We start from the raw sequence: 15465 nt of genomic DNA, 5'->3' as shown, positions 1-15465 counted from the left end.
GAATGAAGGGCAGGGAGCCAGGCACCGGGCTGGGCTCCTCCTCACTGCAGGTGACAGAAACCCAAATCTAACTGGCTTCAATGGGAAGAGAAGTTTCCCTCACTAACCTGGATCTGCTGGGGCAAATAAAACTGGGTCACCTTGACCAGCTCCCTTCCTCTGCCCCATCTGTAATAGGCTCCACTTCAGCTTCTGTGGGGCTCCTAGAACTCAGGCTGCAGACCCTGTGGCCAGGAAACTGCATGCTTTTTGGAGCAGAGGTCATATGCCCCTCCGAGGGCCAGGGAGGGCACAGCAACAGACAGACCCCATGGCTGGCTCCCCAGGAGAGCACTCCCAGAAGTGGTCCCGGAGCCAGGCCTGGCAAGTTCATCTAGTGCCATCAGGATACTCCCAGTGGAGCACAGGGTACCTGGCAGCATTTTCAGTGGCACTGCAAGAACAACAGGATGACCATGAGTCCCAAATTATGGTCAGGGGCACATCCCAGTGCCCATGAGCAAGTCTCACAGACCTGGGAAGGGAGCCTGTTGCTGGTGGGACTCAGAAAGTTGGGACCCTGGGCAGGCATCCCCTCCTCTCCTCCTGGCACATTTTTGTGGCCCCTGTGGCTGGGATGTCCACTCAGGTGGGGATAATAATGTGGAAGACCGGAAGGAGGAGCGTGGATGGGCTGGGGAGAGGCCCTGGGGAATGGGAATGGACGAAGTGGGCAGGTGGGGAGGGCACAGAGGGAGGGGGCTGGTGTGTTCCGCTGGGTAAGACGCAATCAGAGACGCCTGGGTGATGGGGACAAGAGGGTCTTTTGTGGGCAAGTGAGGAGCTGGGGAGGGAGGCGGGGAGGAGAAGGAAGGAGGAGGGGGCGCGGCGACAATGGGGGCCGGACAACAAGAGGGGCTGCGCCCTCCTCCGAGCCTGCCTTATCTCCTCCCTTCCCCTCCGGTCTCCCGGGGCTGAGCCGCCGCCGCCACTGCCGCCCTCAGTCCTCGCTGAGGCCTCGGCAGCATCCAGCCGCGCCGGGTTGGCAGAGGGTCTTCGCCCCGGCCCCGGAGCAGCATCTGGGCAGAAGTTCCGACCCAGGCTCGCAGCAGGTAAGTCCGAGCGGGGGGTCCGGGAGCGGACCGGAGAGGCTGGGGTGGGGGCGATTGCGCGGTCCTGGAGAGGATGGAAACGCCGCCCAGACCCTCGGTGCAGAGCTGGGTGGGCCCATCCTTGTCCGGTTCCCCTCCCCCACTGCTGGGCCTCGGCCTGGAAGGGTGGGGCGCGGGGCGGGGACAGGAAGGGAAATTTCTGGGGTCGGGGCCTTCCCTGGCGGAGTCCAAGCGGTGTTACCAACCCCGCACCCACTTCGCCGCGGCCACTGGCTCTAAGGCTCCGGAGATCCGAGATCGGGGATGCCAGGTCGGGTCACATGCCCGTTCTTTCTCTAGATACTGATCTGAGTGTTTGGCATCCTTCAGTCACGACCCCCTCCAACACCCCCAACATGGCTGCGCAGAGCCGGGGATATGAAGCCCCTACCGCTAGGCCTGAGCACCCCCACCACAGGCGCTCAGCACCCCCCAATTCTGGGCCCCAGGCACATAACAGTCCTGCCGTGTTAATCCCTCCCAGCCCACCCCATACCCTTCCCAGTTGGTGAACAGGACCCCAAGCCCCTACCCCAGGCCTGAACACACACACACAGCCCAGTCCAGCCTCACCACAAGTGGTAAGCTCCCAGATCTTCACAAAAGCAGCTCAATCTGTCCTCAGGCTCTGAGCCCCTGTCCCCAGATCCTGAACCCTATCCTCCCAGGACTTGAGCCACTTCACCACTGTCAGCAAGCCCTGAATCCCCTAACCCCATCCTGGTCCCTAGATCACAAACCTCTGTTGCCTCAGGCCCTGAATCCCCTCACCCAACAGCCTGGTCCCCAGGTCCTGACCTATATCTCCTCAGAACCTGAGCCTCCCAAGTCCCCAAGTTCTCATGTTCCTGTATCCAGACCCCGAGCCCACTGGTCCCAGACCCTAATTCCAGACCCTGTGCCCAGGCCCTAAATTCCCTGTCACCTCATCTCTGCCCTATGCCCTTGTGCCCCTTCTCGCAGAAGCTGAAGTCCCTTCTGCTTCCTTTCTGCAGTTTTGCCAATGAAGATGAACTGGACAGCTGCAACTTGCTGGGCTCTGCTACTGGCTGCAGCTTTCCTCTGCGACAGCAGTGCAGCCAAAGGTGGCCGTGGAGGAGCCCGGGGCAGCGCCCGCGGAGGCCTGCGCGGTGGAGCACGCGGGGCCTCAAGGGTGCGCGTGAGGCCTGGCCCCCGATACAGCGGAGCAGGCTCAACTCTGCGTGTGGCAGCAGCAGGGGCTGCAGCAGGGGCTGCGGTGGGGGCAGCTGCCAGCTTGGCTGGGGGCCCAGGCTGGAGAAGGGCCACAGGGCCAAAGGAGGGTGGCCGGGAGGACGACGAGGACTGGGCACCAGGCGGCAACGGGACAGGCAGGGGTGTGTACAGCTACTGGACCTGGACTTCTGGTGCAGAGTCCTCCCACCACCTGTGCCTCTGCCTGCTGCTGGGTGGTGCCCTTGGAGCCCTGGGCACCCTGGGGCTGCTACAGCCCTAGGCACAGCTGGGCTTGGGATCCATATCCTGGCCCCCAGCCCAGCCTTCTCCATAGGCCCCTCAGGCTGTCCCAGAGGCCAACAGCATTTGAACACTTCTTCCCTCCACTGCCCACAGTCCTCAGGCCCTGGAGGACCCCACCCTCCATCTAAGACTGTCCCAGCCTCCCCATCTCCCCACCCTACCATGGAATCAGCAGCACCCCCAGCTCCAGGATGTCAGGGTCCCCTGAGAGAGGCAATTAGCTGTGGCTCCTGCTCAGGCCTGCAGGCTGGGAGGTGTCAAGACCAGGCATTCAGGCCACTCCTGTTCCCTGGCCTTCCCTGGACAGAAGAGTGTAGACAGTGTTGACCAACCAGGCAGAGGCCACCTTCAGAAAGGTTCCACTCTGCCACTGAAGCCCTGAGGATCGAGGACCAAGGGCTTCCCACCAGAGCAGCTGGAATGGACTTCCCACAGGAGCAGAATATCAGTGAGTGAGGAACATTCAACTAGGCTGCAGTGAGAAACGTCAGGTGCTAACCACTTGCCTAGGGCAGGTCCTGAGGATTTCACAGCACAGTAATGTTTTGGGGAGGAAAGCCATCCATTCCAGAAGATGCCCACTGTGGTTCTCAGAGCTCCCAGCAGAACATGCCCTGGGAGGCCATGGCAGCATCCCTCTCTGCCTGGCAGACTTCCCACAAAACCCTCTGCCAGGTGATGGTCTCCACCTTAGAGCCAGTGGGCCCCAAGGACCATTTAACTCATCTTGAGACCCATTCTGGGGAAAAACCCACATTCAAGAGAATTCCATTTTCTTGTAATTTAAGTTCCCATCCAGTGATCACTCAGGGGACAGCAGCTGCCAATCCCACTATAGAGTCCCCCTGTGCTGTAAGTGGTCCTACACTTCTGGTGAGCAGCAGCATCTCCAACTGGGCAGTCCCTCCCTCAGAGCAGATGGACCAGGTGGAAGCAGAGGGTCCTCAGTAAGGTTGTGGCACAGTGGCTGAGGACAGACAGGAGAGACCATGGTTCATCAGACCCAGGGCCACCTGCAGGTCTTTGGAGGAAGGCTGACCAAAGCAGTGGGGCCAAGGCTCCAGCAGGTATAGTCAGACAAGAGCAAGCCTGGGCTCAGGACAGAAAGTTGAGCTCCTTACTCCACCAAGGGCTATCTAAACATGGACATCTTGAGGGGAGGGGTACCCAGAACAGCCTCAAGATGCTGGCAATCCTTACAAGGATTGCCTCCAACTCCCAAACACCTCATGCATAGACTGGCCCCTTGTGTCTCCAGGGCCCACCAGCGTAGTGCCCATGAGCCCAGTTCAGGGGTTCCCAGCTCTGCCAAGATGTCTATCTCTAAGCACCTGAGGCCATCTCCTAGGTGCTCTTGTGAGACCCTCACCCACAGACAATCTCTTTCCAGGACTTGCCCTCACCCTCGGGACCAAAAAGCCTTTGGGCTTAGCCAGAACAATGCTGAAACCAGCATCTCTCCATCCAGCACAAGGCTCTGGTTTGGGGATAGGTTTTAAGGCTACTCTCAAGACCTGGGCCAAGCAGTCACAGGACACTACTCCTTGCATCCTGTCATCCACACTGCCATTGCTCAGGGCACAGCCAGCCCCAATGCTCCTCCATACCTTCCAAACCAAGCTGGATGCCACCTAAGACCAGCAAGCCAAGGCCAAGCCCGCCGATCTCTCAAAAGCAGATGAGATCCCTCCATCATCCAGTTTGGTACAGGGAGACCCACCAAAGCCCTCTTGGCTTCTCAGATGCCTCCCTGATGGGCTGCACTGGATCAGACCCTTGCACACCACAGCGCACGAGTGTCAAAAGGTTCCAGAGGCAACGAAAACATTTTTCAATGCTTGCTTCACACCAGCCTCACCTCAAGTGTGTTTAGCTTTTCGCACAGCCAAGGGCCCTTGAATACCTCCTCAGAAAGACACAGACAATGCTAAGAAGGCACCCTCAGAATGGGTCAATCATGCGGCAGTTGCAGTGGGAGGCACTACTGGAAGACCAGCCGCTGGGAGCAACTGCCCACAGCATGGAGAGAGTCAGCTGAGCATCAGAGACTGGCAGATGCTCAGGCAGCTGTGGGAAAGCTAGGCCACCACCAGACAATGAGGTCAGAGCTATTCACCAGGTCCAGGCTCACCAGCACCTCCCGTCTGCGCTAACCCAACCACCCTGCCTTCTAGAATGCAGGCTGCTGACAGCAACATTCCCTACACAACACTGGGATGGGTCCTCGGCACCTCCTCTGGGCCCCCCTGAAGCAGAGGGCCACTGTCCCATTGGCTAGGAGGTGGTCTGGGTCCCCTTGAAGCACAGGGCCACTGTCCCCTTGGCTAGGAGCTGGCCATCCATGACTCTCTGGCCTGTTGTACAGCTGAGCCATGGGCCTGTGGCCTCCTGAAAGCGGAGCACTGAGGGGGAGGAAATCCTTGGGTTCCACTACTCTGAACCTCCATCCATGTTTATGTATTCATTTAATAACAAAGTTAACCAAAATAAACCCCTGCACTGGGAATAAGACTCTTGGTCACTGCAGGGCCATAGGACATCGAGAGCCCCATTCCTGACTTGCCTGTTCCAGCTTTCACTGGGGAGAGGGACTTCAATATGTGGGCCCAAGGTAGCATGGGTGTGCAATGAAAGAGCCAGAAGAGAGAGATCTTTTCATCCAGAACTCTAAACATTACAGATTACAGTTTTAGCTCCTCGAGACAGCATTAGCCTCTCCCTAGAGACACTAAACAGGAACCGCCTCACCAGGCCAGTCACGCAGGCCTGCTCCATCGGGCTGGCCAGGCCACAGTGAGTGGGAAAGTGGGGCCCTGAATCAAAGGGACCAGCGTGGTTGCTTCTGGAAAAAAGTGGGAAGTTGTAAGCCTCAAACGCTCTGTCCACATGAGGTCCGGGAAGCCATCTGCCACGCAGTAGGCGCCGAGTCTGTGTCGGCAGGGGGGCAGTCCTGCAGAACATCACGGTCCAGCATCACTGGGCCAAACAGCCCACTGCGGAAGGTCCGGAGGAAGTCGTGGGCTGCCGCAGAGTAGTTGGGCTGGACGACATTCACATCCCCTAGAGACAGTGGGTCTGATGAGAAAGGGTCCTCCAAGAAGGATAGCCCAGCCCCAAGACAGTCACATTGGGCATCAGTGAGTAAAGCTCAGGCCAGGCCTGTTCATAGAGAAGAGCATAATGTCCACTCAGCACCACCCAAGGACAGGGGACAGGGCCAGTCCCACACTCTGGAGCCTGGACTACAAGCTCCTTTCTCTCTAGATACTTCAATAGCTCCTCTGCCCAATCCCCAACCCCAGGACAGCACTACCGCCCATGCATGTTCCAACCTCCACGCCTCCCTCCTCCTGCCCTCCTCTAGGGACAGCCAGGGAACACACAGACCCTGAGTGGCACAGCACAGCCTCACTCACCGGTGCCTGTAAGCACTTTCACCTTCCGGGTCTTCCGCAGCCGCAAGGCCACTCTCTTCAGCACATGCTCAATGTCGTCAGAGGCGCCGTCCAGGCCATAGTGCTGCACGTACCTACACACAGGCCACAGCCACATCAGACCTTGGGGGCCTGCTGACCACACCCCAGAGCAGCCAGTGGCCAAGCTCCTGAGCATCCCAGGATGAGGCTCAAGAATTCCTTCAGGAAAGAAAGATCCATGGCCCAACAAGGTGAGATCCAAAGTCTGGTACCTAATAACACTGACCAGCCTGCAAAGCAAGTCAGATCCCAAATGAGAGAAAAATTGAAGTGGACCCAGAAGTGGCAGGTATCAGAATGTACAGACTCACATTCACTGCCATGTGGTTACAAGAGCTGAGGAACAGATGATGAGAGAAGGCAGGACCTGAGAAGCAATGAGATAGGACGAACAGCAGACCAGACACCACAGAAGACAGTGACCAAAACCCAGCGAGGACCCAGACAGGACCCAGCATCTCAGAGCAAGCAGCACACAGGCCAAGTGCCCAGCAGCTGGCACCCAAGCCCTGGTGAGCAGGAAGAAGGTAAAAGAAACACCGAAGAAATAACACTGGAAATTAGCCAAGTGAAACAAACACATGAAGTCACAGACCGGAAACCAACACACTAAAGCACAGAAACATGAAGAAGAGCACAGCAGGGCCCACATAACTGCTCAACGAGTGACCAGGAGAAGTCACTCAAAGCAGCCAGAGGAATATGAAGACAAAGAACAGGAGGGCAGGAAGCAGACCCTGGGACACCCTTCCCACCAAAAATCTGCCCACAGGGAAAGCATCTCCCTGTGAGGTGAAAGGAGAAGGACAACGGGAGCTAAAAGGACACACCTCAGCAGACCCCTGCCCTGAGAGAGGGGGCAGGCAGACCTACCCCACAGAGGGAGGGGCCAGGCAGACCTGCCCCACAGTAAAGATTGAGGAAAATCCTTCACACACAGTGAAAGACCAGATGAACTCAAGAAACAAGCAGCACCTTGAACAGCAATGTGCTAGGTAAGCATATAACGTGCTCTTCTTACAGTCTGAGTCTCCTTAAAAGGTGACTGTTTATGCAAACAGAAGAGAAGGGAAGTGTGTGCAGGACTTATCCAACATGCAATGGTGGAATGTGTGATGACAGTGGCAAGCTCATCAGGTGAGGAAAAGGGCCTGCCTGAGTGCTGCAGGTGACTCTTGTGACTCCTGAGACTCCTGCAAACCTGAAGCATAAGACCACAGGCACCAGACTAACAAAGGAGATGGAGCTGGATGTCAAGAGGCAGAAAAGGGAGAGAAGACACAAAACTCACGGGACAACTAGAAAACCAACAGCATAACACATTCAAACCATCAACGATGACACAAAACGTAAATAGTCTAAATATCTAATAGGAAAGGTAGAGACCGCCACATTGGATAAAAACAAGGCCAAACTCTACGCAGCCTATAAGAAATGCACTTTTACTATAAAGACAAATGCACAAAGTAGAACGGTGGGCAAGGATATACCATGATAATACCAATCAAAAGAACCTAGCATTCTGTGCTGTGGACAAGGGGCCCAGAACAGAGAGCTCTCTGAAGATGAAGAAGCACTTCACAACACCCTGCACACTACTGCACCTACAACAGAGCCTCAAAATGCACAGTGCCAGTGCAAGAGGATGCCCAGGGAAGCAGACTGGTGTGTGAGGGGTGAAGACTTTAATGCCCTTCTCAACAATCATCAGTACAGATGGAAGGAAAATCAGCAAAGTATAAATGAAGAAACAACAAAGACTGAAATCAGTGAAGTAAAAAACAGAAAGATAACAGAGAACGTCAATGAAACCAAAAGCTGACTCTCTGGAGATTAAATAAAAGTAAATCTCTGGCCAAGATCTGCAAACAACATGGTGTCCACCCACAGGTGACTGGATAAACATACTGCAATGTCTGAACACTGAGCACCACTTAGCAGGTCACACAAAGATAAATTTCAAACAAGCCAATTGAAAGAAAGGCATCTCTTTTGTTTGTGCAAAATTCTAGAAAATTTATATCTAGTGACAGACAGCAGAGGGCTGCCTGGGCACAGAGGTCAGGAAGGGAAGACTACAAAGCACAATGGGCAATGGGAGTGCCCGTTTTCTTGATTATCGGATGGTCTCAGGTGCATTCATGTCAGACTTACCCAATTTTTAACAATGTGCAGATTATCACGTCTACAATACCTGTGTGCTGTGTCTAGAGCCGCACCTGGCCAGGACAAGCAAGCAGGGGCTGCCCACCCTGCCCTGCCCTCACTGCCACTCACCCAAACAGCTGGTGTCGGTTAAGAGTGTAGAGGAGGTAGTCGGCCATGGTCTCCTCCCCGACCAGGTGGTCCAGCACGGTTCCTGGAAGATGGCAGCAAAGGTGAGCACATCCAACAGCTGGCATCTGTGTCCCCAACAAGCTTGCACCCCTCGCAGTCTCAGCTGCTACAGAGACTCTCCACAGAACACAGCTGTCATCCTGACCTTCCTCCCACTTGGCTAAGCCTTTGCTATAAGGTCTGACTGCCCACATCTGTCAAATGGGAGAGTGAAAGTCACTCTCACAGGGCAGGGTCAGATAGCAACCAGCATGCTTTGCGAAGCATCTAGTAGCAGCCAGGGCAAAAGTGGAACAACTACTCCTGCTGAAGGTCTGTGCCAAGGTCAGCGTTGGGCACTCGAGGTAGGAGGGAGGGCACCAGGCTTAGCTCACCACACAGGGCCAGCTTCAGGCCCGTCTCCACACTTCCAATCCGAGGAGCTAGCACCCCAGGGGTGTCCATCAGGAATATCAGAGGCCGTTCACACACCTATGTAGACAGAGTTCACAGTGAGGCCCCCACAGCAGCCTCCTGATGGGCTGGCCCCACACACTAGGCCTCAGAGGCTCCACGGGAGGGCCCAGGAGCAAACCCACCCCCAAAGGGTCATCATTTTCACCAAGCACAGGGGTGGCCAGAGGTTTTAATTCACCCGATTTGGAGAATAAATAAGAGCACTAGGTCCCATGGAGACCAAAAGGGAATGTGTAGAAAGTGGGCTCTGCCCTTTCCTGACAGTGGGGTGCCCTGGCGGCTGGGCAACAGGACAGGGCAGTGCCTGGCACAGGTGAGTACCCGGTGGAGATGCAGTGGAGTGTGGGAAAGGACGGTCATGGGCAGGGCCAACAAGGTTGCTCAGCAGCACCAGGCAAGCACCTGTGCCTGGCCACAGAGGACCCACCTGGACTCTGGACATCACAGCTCTGGTGATCCCAGGCTCACCACCCACCCTGGCAGCTTTTCCTGTAAGACAGAAGGGGGCTCTCGTGTGTTCAAGACACACAACTACAGAACGCGCGGTCAGACACACATGTAACTAACCCATTTGACAAGCAGAATGAAAACCCCAAAGGCCAAACAAGCTTCCCAGGGCTATGATGACCCACATTTAGCCCCAACAGCTCACGCAGGGCCTCTTTTTAAAAGCCAGATGCAGGGGCCACAAGGCTGGACACATGCCCAGGACTCATTCCCCAGAGCTGGGAAGGCCCACAACAGCAAGACCTGAGCTGTCCCTCATCATGCCCCACCCTCCTGGACTTGCCCACCTCCCAACAGCCCGCAGCAAGCCTGACCAGCCTGCCCAGACTGTGAATGCCAAGGCCACTGCACAGGTCCCAGCTGAGGGCACGCCCCAAGGACGGCTCTACCCACTGCCAAACCAACTCAGGAGTCAGAGGAGCAAGAATCCAAATACGCTTTGGCGGAGACACAGCAGAGGACACGGAGCCCCAGGAAGGAAGAGTTCCGACGGGAGCTCCAACACAGTGCACACGGGCACTGCAGTGCTGACTGCATGAGCCAGTCAGAGAAGGGCTGCCCTGACACAGACTGGTCAGACACAGACCAGGGCTGCGGGGTGGGGGGGCCAGGAGCTGTCTTGCTGTAAGTCTGGGGACAGTGAGGATAGCTGAACAGCACTAAGAACACACTTCATGCCACTGACCACAAAAGGACAGAGGAAAATACACAGATGACTGGCCAGGCATGGTGGCACAAGCCTGTCATCCCAGCAACTCAAGAGGCTAAGGCAGGAAGATTGTAGATTCAAGGCCAGTCTCTGTGACTTAGCAAGGCTCTAAGCAACGTAGCAAGACCCTGTCTTAAAACAAAAAATAAAAAAAAAGGCTGAGGGATGGGATAGAGCTCAGTTGAGAGAGTGCTTGCCTCACCTGCATAAACCCCTGAGTTCAGTCCCCAGCACCAAAAACAAAAAAAAAGAATAAAGATGTGGCTCAGTGGTAAAGTGCCCCAGTGCACCCCTCCCTGAAAAAAAAAAAAAAAAAAAAACAGATAACTAAGAACTCTCCAATTAATGCCAAAAATACTCTCTGGAATAATGGTTCAGCATGGCTTAAAGCTCTCAGATTTTATATTGTGAATAGATTTGTTAATAAACACTGTAATACTAACATGAACAACAAAATCAATACAGTTAGATCCAGCATTAAACTTTAAAATGGTCAGTCAAGGCACTGTGAATGAGCGCAGCAGGCCACATTTCTATCAAACATGAGGATGAGCAGGAGACCAGTGCTGAGGGCTCAGGTTTCCAAACTAAGTCCAGGAAACCTGGGATGAGAACACCCCCCGCACCCTCTACCCTACAGCAAGTGGAATTATCTGCACCAAAGGGGTTTGAACAAATGAAAAACAAAAACCACCGAGTTTAGAAAACCATCCCACATGAAAGCCATTAGAAAACAAATCCAGTGTAAAATCCAGTGCAACAAACAGCTGTCCCCCACACTGCCCTCTCCGTTGCTGTCCAGGCGGAAAAGCCCACGGATGCAGAAGGGCCAATTCAGCAGCAGAGGGTGCAGGCTCACCTGTCCTGAGGTGCTGTCTCCTCAGGGAGTTGATGAGGGAGGACTTGCCCACGTTGGGAACACCAACCACCAGGATGCAGTAGTCCAGGTTCTACAGGGGCAGGGAAGACCCTCAGCCCCATCCTGCCCAGGCCGTGGACTCTCAGCCCAGGAAGGAGGTCAGGCAGAGACCTACCACCTGATGGGCCACCCAGCCCTGCTGGCTGAAGAGACCCAGGAGAAGGGCCAAGCCTCCTGCTAGGGCACTCCCCGTCCTCTCACAGGCAGGAAAGGGCTGGCCCACTACCAGCTCTGGGCCCCACTAACCAACCTCTGATCGGTGGTAGCGGTAGCTGCTCCCAACCAGTTCTATGACCTTTGGGATTATCTGAAACAAAAAGCCATTCATTTCAGCCTGACATCCCCTAATGCACTCCCCATGCAGCCACCTCCACACACCAGCATCAGGGACCCTCTCCCTGCCACTCATCAGGAGACACGGACCTCACACACAGACTGCAGCAGCTGACAGGGAGGCCTGACCTGCCTGAATTTCTGAAGGTAGTACTCTCAAGTGCCCAGATCCCAGACCCAGAGGCAGACTGTCCCCACCCCTACACTAGGGAGGAGTAGGTGGCTCCCCAGGGGGCTTCTAGGACAGCTATACTCTGGCTGACTGCCCACATCCCTGGAAAGCAGAAGCCAACCCCAGGATCTTCCCCAAAACTGCTTCTTATAAAATAATGTTATAAAGCAGAAACATGTGAGCAGAAAAAGGCCTACCTGCTTGATGTTCTCATCCTTTATGCAGTTTGTAAAAATGACATGTTTTAGGCCTTCTCCTGCTAAGTGCTGCTGAATTTTCTGAAAGAGATATTGCCATTTTATATATTAAATGCAAATATGGGTGGCACGGCACAATCAAACTCCAGGACTGAGCTCCAAGGAACAGTTGGCCAGGAGCACCGCTGCTCACAGCCACCTGAGCTCTGCAGGCCACTGGGGTGTGCCAGTCACCTAGGAAAATGAAGGCACTGCTGCTGCTGCAGCAAGGAAATTTCCATGCTACTAACAACTTTTTAAAAATTGCCTTGAATTTAAGACCATGACACCACTTAGCAAAGGTCTCGACCACAGAGCAAGAAAAGCAGAAGCAGCACCTCCAATAACATTTCCAGCCTCCACATTTCCTGGTCACACAGAAAGTACCCTCCCACCTGTGCCCAATTCGGCTTGGCTCTGGAGAAACCGGACCTCCCACACCTCCCCCAGCCCTTCCAGTTTCCGGATCACTGTGTGTGCTGAAGGCAGCCAACCATAGAAAACCTAGGGTCAGGTTGGTGAGTGCGGAGACCTGGGGGTGCCGCAGCCATCACAGACCTCCAGACTAGACTAGCGATGTCCAGAGCTGCAGGCATTGGCCTCATGCAGCTTCTCAAACTTAGAACTAGGTAAGATGTGAAAGTCAGTTCCTCAGCTACAGTGATCACTGTTGGCCAGAGGCCACCACGTGGGGCAAAGTAGACACAGCATTCATGGTTTCAGAAGGGCCTAAGGGAAGGCTCAGCTGTGGCAGCCTCCAGTGGCACACTGCCACCTCCTGGGGAAATGGTGTCCATTCTGAGCATTTGCAAGTAGACATCCAAGATCAGGATGCCAAGCACACTGTGCTGGGCAGCACTGGTCTCCGTGATGGCTGCAATGCCCCCAGACATCCATGCTCACCAGCCTGAACCCAGGTTTTCTGCTGCCAGCTGCCTTCTGTACACCCTGTGATCTAGAGGGTAGAAGGACTGGGGATGGGGAAGGCAGGCCCAAAGTAGCTAACAGATTTCTCCAGAGCTAAGCAGAATGGGGACAGAAGGCCCAAGGGAAAAGGAAACATGGAGACTGGAAATATTACTGGAGGTGGTGCCTCTGCTTTTCTTGTTCTGTTGTCAAGTCCTCCTGAAAAGCAGAGATGTGGGCTGGGTTGTGGCTCAGCGGTAGAGCGCTCGCCTAGGACACGGGAGGCCCTGAGCTCAATCCTCAGCACCACGTAAAAATAAATAAATAAAATCAAGGTATTGTATCCAACTGAGAAAAAAAAGCAGAGCTGTTTCTGAGGCAGAACCCGCCTAGAGAGATAACACTGAGCCTGGCTGATTCTGAGTCTGTCCAGCAACATCTGTGTCATGCTCTGCAGGCATCTTTTGGAAAGGCCCTCACCCGCTGCTCTGTGAGGTCTGCCAAGTCCATCTTATTGAGGACCAGCAAGTGAGGCTTTAGTCCAAGGGTCTCCTGAAACAGAGGGTTGCGGCCTGAAAGTGGGATGTGGCAACATTAAGGCAAAATTTCCTCAAAGCTTTACCAGCCCATCAACCTACTTTACCTTATCTACCTCCTGTCAGTAAGAGCTGAAGGCAGAGGACAAAGCCCTATCTCAGATCAGGAGCCAGCCCAGTCCACTGTCGTACCCTAGCGGCTGCCAAGCCAACTCAGATTCTGCCCTTCAGGCTGAGGACAGGGTGCACCTCCTGCAGTAGCCAGGACAGGCAGTCAGCAAGGCAATGGCTTCACTCAGCTTCCCAAATGGGAAACCAGTCCAGAGGGAGGTTTTATAAGCTACACTATTTAGCTGCCAAAGCACCTGGGCTCAAAACAATGACCTGATCACTCAGGGGGAACCTCCCAGAGAATACCTCAAAGTACCACCCACCTATGGCCACCAAGGACTTGGGGGTCGCTGCCACCCTACAGGTGGGTAGGCCTCCTCCCAGAGATCCCCAAGGAAGATGCTGCCTTCTCAGTACTGCCCTCAGCCAGGGACTCTGGGACTGAACGTGAGGCTAACACAGGCAGGCAGCAGCTTCTTCCCTTCACTGTGTAGAGACCCCTGGCTCTCCTAGTACTTGTCTCTCCCAGAGAGTCTAGCTTTGAGAGTCCAGAGGCCTCTGACATGCCCTAGTGAGGCTTCCACTCTAACCGCTACCTGCCACACAAAGGGACCCTCCCTCAGTGCTGACCAAGTCTCTGCTCATTCGGTCATCCACCAGCCTCCAGCACTCTCTCCCAGGATGTTACTATCCAATACCAGTTCCCTGCCATATCCTAGATAAAGTAGAATGTTCTAGAGATGAAAGGTGGAAAAAAGTCCTCTCATCACACACACTAAATAATGACTACAGGTTTTATTCATTTTTTAAATGATCAGACATAAGAACAGGAATGTAGCCCATTACAGCACTTGCCTAGCATGTGTGAGGCCCTGGGTTCAATCTCCAATACTGAAAAAAGGTAAAAGTTATAAAGTTTAAAGAATAATCAGACATATAATTGCCAGTAAACACCTTTGACCAGCCTGTCAGTAAATTGATATATATTTACAGCCCAATGCAAAAATTCCTGCTATTTTGTTACTTAAGTTCCAACCAGCCTTTGAGCCCTGAAAATGGTCATCCTCCACTTCTACTTCCAGAGACTCCAGGCAGTGGAGGTCAGGCACACGTTTGCACTTGGCTATTCCTGGGTGGTCCACAGGGACAGGCCTATGGGGCTGGCATCACCAGCTTTTCTGGGGTTACACAGGCAGGTTGGTGACAGCTGGCAAACACCACCACAGGAGAAACTCCACACTTTTTTCAAAAGTGAGAAAACCAGGTCTGAGTAGTACAAATTAATGAGCACAATCACCATGTCTTGTCAATGATTCACTCAGGTAAGAGGAAAACCCAGGTTGGCAGGAACCTTTAATCTCAGCTTTCATACCCTATCTAGAAATTTCCATGCGGGGTACCCTGGAAAGCCTGAGTGGCCCATTCAGACACCAACACCACAGGTGTGGAGCTTCGGAACACATGTGGCCTGGACCTCGCAACACAGACTATGATCTGAAAGGGGGCCTAGCAACCAGCGTGTTTAAAAGCCTCCGGGTAATTCTAACATATAAGAAGGTGGAAAAGCGCTGATTTAAATGACAGTAATGACAAGTCAGGCGGCTGGCTGCTGCAGGCAGCTGACCGGATGAGGGCCAGGGCCAGGCAAAGGTGGGCGGAGACCAGTACTGCCTGCTTGCTGTCTCATGCACAGTCTGGCTCAGGAACGGGGCCCCTCCTGCGCGGCGAAAGGATATCCGGGCGTCATGGACCTCGATGACACAGTCCACCAGTTTCAGACTGCTCTGCATCTTCTTCAGCCCTGCAAAACACAAGAGCACTAAGGGAGAGGCCCGTGAGCTTCCGGAGGGGCAGAGTTCTAGTCGGCCTGTCAGGGAGGACACCACCGAGTGAACGCCCTTGGTGGAGACAGGTCCCCACAAGGTCCCTCAGCCGGCCGCACAGGGCCAAACTTGGTGTACAATTGGAGACTCCGAGGCGGGGCAAACGACCACAGAAGAGCGACATCGCTGCAAGACCGCAGCGGGAAGCCCTGCGCCTGGAGCGGCCCCGCTGCTCTCCCGCGCCGAGCGGCGCCCGGACAGCGCGCCTCCCGCCGGACCTCACCCTTGGCCATGTGGCCCGGGAACCAGCGTGCCAC

At 54.6% G+C, this 15465-nt stretch overlaps 2 protein-coding genes across 2 annotated transcripts; one reads left to right on the top strand and one right to left on the bottom strand.

The window, feature by feature from the left end:
• Positions 1-729: 729 nt before the first annotated feature.
• Sprn (shadow of prion protein) lies at positions 730-5074 on the top strand. Its single transcript, XM_048791439.1, has 3 exons — positions 730-1091; positions 2126-4908; positions 4959-5074. Exon 2 carries the CDS (start codon positions 2134-2136, stop codon positions 2602-2604), a length of 471 nt encoding a protein of 156 aa, XP_048647396.1. The 5' UTR covers positions 730-1091; positions 2126-2133; the 3' UTR covers positions 2605-4908; positions 4959-5074.
• A 203-nt stretch (positions 5075-5277) lies between these two features.
• Mtg1 (mitochondrial ribosome associated GTPase 1) lies at positions 5278-15462 on the bottom strand (the record flags this gene model as incomplete). Its single annotated transcript, XM_048791460.1, has 11 exons — positions 5278-5687; positions 6044-6156; positions 8381-8462; positions 8815-8911; positions 9324-9385; positions 10972-11062; positions 11282-11338; positions 11734-11814; positions 13159-13263; positions 15062-15126; positions 15432-15462. Coding segments are annotated over 11 exons (975 nt in total), but the record flags the coding sequence as incomplete, so codon positions are not given.
• Between the last annotated feature and the right edge of the window lie 3 nt (positions 15463-15465).

The sequence above is a fragment of the Marmota marmota genome, unplaced genomic scaffold (genome assembly GCF_001458135.2).
Source record: "Marmota marmota marmota unplaced genomic scaffold, marMar, whole genome shotgun sequence".
In the NCBI taxonomy this organism is placed as follows: domain Eukaryota; kingdom Metazoa; phylum Chordata; class Mammalia; order Rodentia; family Sciuridae; genus Marmota; species Marmota marmota.
Note: the sequence above shows the minus strand (reverse complement) of the source record. Positions and strands in the feature narration are given on the sequence as shown.